At 36.3% G+C, this 10,340-nt stretch overlaps 1 protein-coding gene across 1 annotated transcript; it reads left to right on the top strand.

The window, feature by feature from the left end:
* Positions 1–274: 274 nt before the first annotated feature.
* On the top strand, positions 275–1,886 carry LOC103442344 (transcription factor PRE1). Its single transcript, XM_008381124.4, has 2 exons — positions 275–827; positions 1,518–1,886. The coding sequence occupies exons 1-2, from the start codon at positions 708–710 to the stop codon at positions 1,671–1,673; spliced, it is 276 nt and encodes a 91-aa protein (XP_008379346.1). The 5' UTR covers positions 275–707; the 3' UTR covers positions 1,674–1,886.
* Positions 1,887–10,340: the final 8,454 nt, after the last annotated feature.

Here is a 10,340-nt window from a genome sequence, read left to right as displayed (position 1 = left end):
ACAACATCTAACTCTCTCTCCCAATCTTTTATGTACATAGAACATGTTCACGGGACGTTATATGTAATACTAAAATTTTAATACGAAAATTCATTTTTTTGTTAATACCTTAAACGTAGATGTATATCAACCACATCGTCCATTTGTATTATAACACGTGAATAATACACCTAACTTATGCTTAGAATACCCATAAAAAATTTCGTCGCTCTTATTTCGCTCTCTCACACTTGCCTTGAAATACCAGGTCTAGTAGACTGCTTTCTCCAATGCGCGGTTGTCTTCTTCACATCCAACATCGTTGTCTATGTTGTACTCCCTCTCTCTCTCTGCTATTTTCCCTAGTGGTCCTTCTTCTCTTTATATATCTCTTATCATTGTCTGGGGCTAAGCTCTTCATATACCTTATTTCTAGGATAGCTAGTACCACTTCTTCTGTTACCAGATAGGCAGATACTCTTTTTCCTCTTCTTCTTCTTCTCCTTCTCCTTGTTCTTTCATCTACTTCTCCTTCCTTTTCCGCTTTTCCAGTGCTTCTGTTACTAGCTAGCCTCTTTTAGGTTAATATTCTCGTTCTTAAACCTTATATATGATATATAAAGCTCCATAGGCAGGCTGATCATACATACGAACATATATATATGTTCTGAGAACGATATATAAAACTAGAGCTACTTGTCTAGCTAGCTAGCTAGGTGAAGGGGATCATGTCTAGCAGAAGGTCGAGGCAGTCAGGTACTCCAGCGATCAAAGATGACCAAATCATCGAACTGGTGTCCAAATTACGTCAACTGGTTCCTGAGATTCGAGATAGGCGCTCCAACAAGGTAAACTCTTCCTCTCTGCTCTCAAAGAACATACACCTAAAATAAAGTCATTGATTTTGCACTTATTTTCTTAGGTAAATTAGTGAGTGAGCTGTTAAAAGCGCATAAAATCTGTAATATAAGACTTTGTTTATAAGTGTCGATAACAATTCTTTGTCATGATACATATGCATCTGGATTTGAAGAATTCTAAACAACCCAAGTGCAGGTAGATAAACATGGAGCAAAGAGAAAATGCACTTTAGGACCGCATGTAAAGTATAATATTGTAGTCTATTTGGACTTTTCGAGTAACCTAAACTTGACCCGGACATCAAGGGATTGATACATTTCCATAGGAACTAGATATATGGGTTGATAATTAATAATATGGGTTTCCCATTGACCCATATATTACTAAACACTGTCTTGTTGGAGTTGGACCATCTAGTAGTAAACCTTATCATGTGTCATGTGTTATGTGACATGTGATATGTTTAGAACTTGAAGAATTTATACGTTATACATATATAATATGTATGCATATAGAGAGATTATTCTGTGTACGCAAATTGAATATTGTATAGTAGTTTTGTTAATCACCGTCACACTGAAAAAAAAATTATTTCCTTAAAATGTGTTGTGAAAATATTAGAAAGCCAGTAGTTATGGCGCTAATTGGGATGGCTTTTACTTTGGTGTATGGTGCAGGCACCAGCATCTAAGGTCCTACAAGAGACTTGCAGCTACATCAGAAACTTACACAGAGAGGTTGACGACCTAAGCGAGCGACTCTCCCAACTGCTCTCTACAATTGATGCTGATAGTCCGGAGGCCGCTATAATTAGGAGCTTGATTATGCAGTAGATGGATCATCAAATCACGAGCAACCCTAATTATATATATTGGCGTTTTAATTATATAGTTAATTGTCCTTTTATTTGTTTCCAGGTTATAGTACTTCGTATTGTATGTATTTAGAGATGTCGTGTGTGGTTAATTAGAGTGTTTAATAAATTGAAGGATTTGCACTGCTACTAGCAAGTCCTATTATAAAGAAACCCTATTTACTTTCTCCAATTTGTATGCAAAAGTGATTTCTGCACTCTTTTTTCTACACAATCTCGCAACTTTACTTAATTTTTGCTTTTGAATAAACCTAAAGAGAATTAGGGGATCGACAAACAAACAAAAACGTGCAGAAACTAGCTAGGCTTTATCGAAACTGAAACCGGCTAGAAAATTATATCTGCGCACTGCATTTACAAACGTGCAGAAACTAGCTAGGCTTCATCGAAACTGAAACTAACTAGAAATAAATTTATATCTGCGCACTGCATTTACGTGGAAGCTTACTGTTCTTCGTTTATCCTTTTCAGGCAGTGTGGTTTTTGGTTCTGGACTTAAACTTAGAATATAGAAGACCAACTCAATCAGTCTTATCTCACTTAACCATTAGAGATAAATTCCAACAGACCATCGTGCATGGAAGATTATCAATTAACTTGCCTGTTTAATTTAATAATATAACAGATAGTGGCACAGTTACACCAATAAGTCGCAAGATTAGCAAAACAGCCACCAAACACTCAGTGAAAATAATTTGATCATGATTATCGTTTGTTCATTTTCACAAACTAGGGTCCTAGGCATGAGCTGAGTTTAGGAGTCCGCAGCGGAGTAAAATGTTGCATAAGTGTTCCTATGATTTTGACCATTGTCGATAATTGAATTTTGAATTGAATGCTCACATTCTAACTCACAACTCAATAGTAAACTGTAAGAATATTCTTCGTTAATTAACGTACAACTTGTGAAATGGTTATCCGGATCTCTAACTATTATCTGTATTGCTTAAATGATAATCAGTTGAATTTAGACTGGATCAGAGAGTAAGCCATCGGCATCATGATGAAAAATTAGTCATATTCCGTAAGCTTTCCGTACTCTGCAATTGCATCAAGGTATTTCTAGCTCATAGGGTTTGCCGAGTTGTGTGCGAAGAAAACAACTTTATCAGGTACAGGTACATACATATATATTAAACTACCGATTTTCCTCCTGAACTTTCACTTGACTTTCTATTTCCTCCCTAAACTTTTCAATTGGAAAATTAAGGACTTAAACTAATTTTTTTGGCCGATTTCCCCCTGTTGTTAGTTTTTTCATTCATTTCATCTAAAGTTCTGTTAATTAAAGCATGTGCACAACATTTGTGGGTAGTTTGATCGCTTTGTTCTTTAAAATAATTGAAAACCCTAGATATCTAGAATGTCAACTTTTGCAAATCTGTGTGATTCTATAACTTTTGTATCTGAAGAACTAGCAAAGTAACACTTTTGTCCTCAAATGAGAGTCACGTAGTGTGCACGTGATAAGTGTTAACGTTAATTTGGATGAAATTTATGGAAAACTAATGGTAGGGGAAATTGGCAAAAAAAAATTAGTTTAAGTCCTTGATTTTCCAAATAAAAAATTTAGGGGAGAAATCGAAAGCTAAGTGAAGGTCAAGAGGAAAATCGACAGTTTTCTCATATATATATAAAAATTAGGTTTCCATCCCTCTTTTTGCAATTCCCTTGATTAAAACCTTATTCCTTTTCAATTTGTGATCAAGGTCCCTAGGTATTAATAAACGTCATTAATTATTTCACTAATAAAATATTTTTTATTTCTAAATATATTCATTTAGTGTTAGAAATGTTGCATTTGGTAATAACAATTGATATATTTATATTTATGGCTAAATTTTTTTATCATATATTTGTTACAGTCATATTTAGAATAGGAATGTGATTGTGTAAATCCTAAGGAATCTAGGAATGTATCTTATATTCCTATTAAGATTAGATTACCTATTAAATGTTGTAATCCTAAAAGGAAATGTTTTATCCTTCCTACTACTCTAAATAAAGGCACAATGGGGTGAATCAAACACATCTCACAATTAAATCAATCTCTCTTCCTCTAATAGTGGCCGGCCCCCCTCTCTCTAAACCCTAGATCGTTCAATAAAATAGGCCTACAACACGTTATCAGTATGCTCTTGCCAGAAGCTAAGGAATTGATGTATCGTTGGAGGAGGCTATCATCCACCAAATTCAAAAGCTTATTCGTTTTCTACTAATCAGGTACGGTTAAAATAAAAGAAGATATTTGAAACGTCCACGAAGCATGAAAACATTCCCCATAATGCATGAACCCCTCTTTCTTTATATTTTCCTTTCGATATATATATATTGTATATGTTCATATATTTGTCAATATATATATTTGTTTCATGCATCGCATAATTAAATTGTTATGTGGAATTTGTGAGTCAAATTATACAAAATAAATTAGAAGCATATTTAGGGTTTTTCCTAAACCCTAAGGGATTTGAAAAAGAAAAAAGAAAAAGGGGAAACTAAGGCATGGTGCTGCACAACACTGCACCTTCTCTGTGCAAATTGATACTAGGTCTCAGCCTGAGACCCAAATGGATGGGCCTGCAGCCCTTCACCCTTGCACCAAGGCCCGTAGCCTTCACACAACCTAGCTCCGGGTTGGGGTCCTATTCCCTGCATGCTGCAACCTTTAAGGTTGTTGGGTTGCCATGCCCATAACCTGCACCTTGGCCCGTGTCATAGCATGCATCACCTGCAGCCAGCCCATGCGTTGGCCTTAGTTTTTCCAACGCAAACCCACAGGCCAGCTTGCGCTGAACCTGTCCGTGCACTCCCTTGCGGCCCAAAACACAACCCACCTACGGCTGGGGCTTCTGATGTCCATCCCGTGGCCTACAGCCACCATCCAAGGATCTTTGGGCCTTGCCTTATGCTTAAGGCACCCAAACCCGTGACCTATAACTCACAGCACCAAGCCCAAATTATTTTGGGGCTATATTTTTTATCCAATAATATTCTTTTAATATTATTTAGCTTCTACAATCGATCCCGTATGGCCCGATTTATTGAATTAATTAAAATTGACCTGCAGTCCATTAATCTGATAATGAATCCAAAATTATTGACCTGAAGATCACTTTTGGACATTAGCGATTCAATAATTTATTTTTATACTTTGAACCATCACATACTTTCGTAGTAACGAAGCTCTCACACATGAGTTCCCGAAGAATCTCAAATCCATTACACTTAGTTAGTATATTGCATTCTGTGTTTCTTGCAGGAACCTTTCATTATGAACTAATTGTTCATAAAACTAAATTGAACCTGTAGTTTCAAATTTAGTGCCTTTGAAACCCGAAGTTTTCATTCAAAACATACCACATGAAACCCGTAGTTTTCATGCATAAATTAAACCGCTACATGTCTATAGAACCTGTATGTTTTACGATATATGTCTACTGCTTACCATATGACTAATTACATTTTCTCCCTCCGTTTTAGGGACATGTCGAACTTGAACAAGCTCGATTTCTCCGCTCTAGAAGTCTCTGGAAGAAACTATCTGAAGTGGGTTCAAGACGTGAAACTCCATCTTACTGCAAAGGGTATTAGAGCCACCATTGAGGCACCTATCGCCGACAAACCTGTTGACGAAGCTCAGAAGGCTACTGCAATGATCTTCATCCAAAGACACATTCATGATGCACTGCAGACTGAGTATCTTGATGAGGAAGACCCACGCACCTTCTAGCTTGCTCTAGCCGACCGTTTTGATCACCAGAAAGACATATACTTGCCTGAAGCAAGACACGACTGGCAACATCTTCGCTTCCAAGACTTTAAGTCCGTGAATGAATACAATTCTGAAGTTTGTAGAATCCGTTCTCTGTTGAAATTTTGCAAAATGGAATTAACCGAATCGGATCTCTTGGAGAAGACTTATTCGACCTTCCATGCCACCAATATTGTCCTGTATCAACAATATAGGGCACAAAAATTCACCAAGTTTTTAGATTTGATCTTTGTTTTACTTCTCGCTGAAAAGCAGAATCAGCTTTTGATGAAGAATCATCAAGCTTGACCCACTGGCTCGAACGCTGCGCCTGAAGCACATGTAACATATTCTAGCATCCATAAACGACGAAAGAACCGTTGTGGCTGTGGTAATAAGTGGCAAGCCCAACCACGGGCCCAAGGTCAACTGAGTGCAACACCTAAGGGAAGAAATGTAACCCAACAACGTCTACCACTCGCCTCTAGGGTACCGTTTAGTAAGTGGGACGGGACGGGACAGAACGGGACGAGCCGTTCGGTCCCAAGTTTGGTGCGCCTAAAAACTGTGGAACGGGTTGTCCCATGGGACGAAATTTGGCTGATTTTTCGTTCCACCTCTTCCCCCTGGAACGACCAGTTCCACATCCGTGGAACACAAATTTATAACATTTTATGACAAAATTTCTCCTTATCTTTTTCAATATTTACATCATCCGTTCCGTCCTGTTCCGTCCCGTCTCGTTCCGTCCCGTCTGCGTACCAAACAATACCCTAAGGATCTAAACTTCAAGAACAAGGGCAAAGTTCTCGTTCAAGCTGCTTTTACTGAACTGGACATGTGTTATCGCTATGGATCAAGGGATCATTGGTCACGCGTATGCCGAGCTTCCCCTGAGGCTATTGCCAAATATCATTCTCGTCGTGAGTCTAACTTTGCACATGTAGATCATCTGGAAGATGCAACTACATCAATGGAGATATCGGATTTCCAGGAGGCATCAGCACCTATGGATGATAAATTAGACATGATTGTAGGGTGTTTACCACTAGGAGTGGCCGAGTTAAATTTCTTAAATAATGTTAAGGATCTCGATCAAACTATTTAAACAAATAAGATTTTAGTTTAACAATTAAGTTGATTAAGGACCGAAATCAAAATGACCCATATATATGTCTTTGTGTGTGTCCGTGTGTATATATCTGTCCGTGTGTATATATCATTTGTTACAAGTGCTAGATATTTAATATGTATATATGTGGGATATTTTAGTTCGGTCTCTGGTTGACCAATATCATATACTTAAACGTTAGTAGATCCTTTCTAAAATTATCCAAAGATTAATACCAAGTAGCAACTTTTTCTTCATATTTGAATTGTGTGAAAATATAATCAAATTTATTATTACTATATATATACTTGTTTACATCTCACATCTACGAATGTTTTTTATTTATTATTATTATTACAAACAATATTTTAGACTAATTTAAACTAAATTAAGGAATGATCAGTATTTGAACTTGGAACATCATGAGTTAGAAAGTCCCTAACCACTAGGGCAATATCCACTATATGCACATCTATGAGTATTTTTGACAAACCAATTCACATGTGACATATTCGTTAATGCATGCATATGGACAACAGTTATGGCGGACGGGTAACCGCGGTTATTTATAATAGAAATTGAGTAGTTACAGATCGGAAACGGATGTCGTTGGACTATCGATCACAATATGGTGTGAAGGATATGAACAGAGTGAATATAGAATTGAATGTGTTTCTGACATAAAGGGATTTACAAATATATAGATATGCAAGTAACATTTCTGGAGAAGTTGTGTTCTTCATGAGAAGTTATAATTCTCAGGTTGGAATATAACTGTTCATATCCTTTAATTAATTAATTAATTAATTATATTATATTATTTTCTTTATTAATTAATTAACTTATTTCACTACAATCATATGTATATTAGTACACCAATGTTATGGTGTACCTTCACACATGATTACACATATTGTGAAAACCATGTTATCATAATCATATTCCAACATCTCCCACTTGATTATGATGACATAAATGGTTTCCTATTTTGGTTTTTTTTTTTTTTCTCAAGAGTATTACTCATAAACAAATTGAATGTAACATCAGATATGTGGCTTCTTTACCTGGTGCGCACCATTCCACTTAATCCGATGACATTTTACTCTATAGTAAAATGGCATCATATCCAAGTAACTAGGGAAAAACAATCCATATCTGGTTACAAATGATGACTTAGCCCCGCACTATACGCCACAGTGTTTTATAAATGATTTCTTGAAGCTTATTATGGATTTTACTTTCAAGACGATTTATTATAACCTGGTTACCTCGCTAGTGCCCTCTATCTTTAACCAACCAAGTACTAAAGAACCAGATAGAGTCGCATCTACTTGTCCATGTTTTAGGCGTCCCTAAAACCATATAACGATGCCCGCCGCACATCTCACACTACAACACATCTAGATGTTTTGCAAACCCATTGTAGTCACATGCTCTCTGAATTTTTTCAGAGACAACCCCTTGGTCATCGGATCGGTCACCATCTCTTCGGAGGGTATGTAGTCAACCTCTACCTCTCCTTTCTCCACTATATCTTATACATAGTGATATTTAACATCAATGTGTTTTCCTTTGGAACTATTTGCTCCACTCTTTATCAGAAAAATGGCGGACTTATTATTACAAAACACATTGACGTGCTCCTTAGGTATACCTATATTTAAATTATCGATAAATTGTTTAGCTCATACTGCAGTACTAACCACTGTGCTACAAGATATATATTCTGCTTCCATGGTAGACTTTGCAACACAGCTTTGTTTCTTACTTAACCAATAAACAGCCGTTCCTCCAAACAAGACAATGTTACCACTTGTTGACTTTCTGTCATCCAAGTCGCCTGCGAAATCTGCATCGCAATAACAAACTAAATCTAGATCATTTAATCCGAAACATAGTTTCATACCTTGGATGCCTTTTAGATATCTAATAATTCTCTTTACTGCCGTCCAATGTTGCTTTTCGAGGTTGGATTGATATCTACTTACCAATCCAACTACATGACATATGTCAGGTCTTGTGCTAATCATAGCATACATCAAACTTCCAACTGCTTGGGCATATGGAATATTTTGCATATCATTGATGTCTTGCTTATGTACCGGACACATATTTTTGGAAAGCATCATTCCTTTACAAACAGGTGTACTAACTGGCTTGCAATCTTGCATATTAAATCTTTTAAATATTTTATCCAGATAATTTTGTTGATCCAAATAGAGTGTTTTGGCATCTCTATCCCTAGTAATTTTAATTCCTAGAACATAAGATGCTTCTCCCATATCTTTCATTTCAAATTTGGATCCCAGATATGACTTAGTCTTTTCAATCATATTCATAGAGTTACCTGCAAGTAAGATGTCATCTACATACAGTGACAACATACAAAAATTATCTTGGCACTTCCAAGAGTAAACACAATGATCCAATGGATTTATTTTGTAGCCCATTTCTATAATGGCCTGGTGGAACTTTAAGTACCATTGTCTTGATGATTGTTTAAGACCGTACAACGACTTTCTTAATTTATAGACTTTGTTTTCATGTCCTTTAACATGATATCCTTCGGGTTGAATCATATAGATGTCTTCCTTCAAATCTCCATTCAAGAATGCTGTTTTGACATCTAACTGATGAAGTTCTAAATCCATTCTAGCAACAATTGTCATAAGAATACGAATGGATGTAAACTTCGCAACTGGAGAGTAAGTGTCCATAAAATCTATATTGGGTTTCTGTGTATAACCCTTAGCTACAAGTCGAGCCTTAAACTTATCCAGAGTACCATCTGATTTGTACTTCTTACGAAGTACCCATTTACAACCGATGGGCTTTCTTCCATTAGGTAGATCAACCAATTCCCAAACTTCATTTTTCTTTATGGAATCTAGTTCTTCATTCATTGCTTGTTGTCATTGTTTAGACTCAAAACTATCCATTGCTTCTTTATAATTCCTTGGGTCTGGATCTTCCACTGAATGATCTACCTCCTCAAGATTGAAAACAAAGTGATCTTTCAATCTTCTAAATGGTTCCCTTTTTCTTTTACTCCCACTGATTTGATCATTTCTCCCACTATTTATATCTTCCATAATAATATCATGATCATCATCCATGTGTGTGTCATTGTCAACATTGTTATGATCACTTATATTTACGTCTCCCACTTGATCATTGTCAATGTCATGGTCATGAGACAAGTCTAAATCAAGATGGAAATCTTGATCATCCGTATGAGAATTTTCTTCTCCCAAAGATTCCAATTCTTGTATTGGATTAATCAAATCAGTAGTTTCAATAAAAGTAGCATCTCTACTTTTGATCAATCCTTTCTCAGGATGATAAAATCTATATCCGTTACTATTATCAGGATATCCGATGAATTTACAGGCCAAAATTTTTTCTTGTAATTTATTTCTTAATGGCTTTGGAATGAGGACATGCGTTTTACAACCCCAAACTTTTAAGTTTGATAAATCGGGTTTTCGCCCATGCCATAATTCATATGGAGTCAGTGGCTTAGCCTTGGTATGAACTTTATTCAATATATAAGTTGCAGTAGCCAAAGCTTCACCCAAAAAATGTAGAGATAAGTCAGCATAAGACATCATAGATCGCATCATGTCCATTAGAGTTCGATTTCTTCTTTCTGCGATACCATTTTGTTGCGGTGTATAAGGCATAGTATAATTATGCCTTGTACCATTCTCTTTGCAGAAATCATCAAAGGCTTCAAATTCTCTACCTTTATCACTATTAAG

Source organism: Malus domestica, chromosome 09, assembly GCF_042453785.1.
Source record: "Malus domestica chromosome 09, GDT2T_hap1".
Taxonomy (NCBI): Eukaryota; Viridiplantae; Streptophyta; class Magnoliopsida; order Rosales; family Rosaceae; genus Malus; species Malus domestica.
This window is presented reverse-complemented; position numbering and strand designations above follow the sequence as displayed.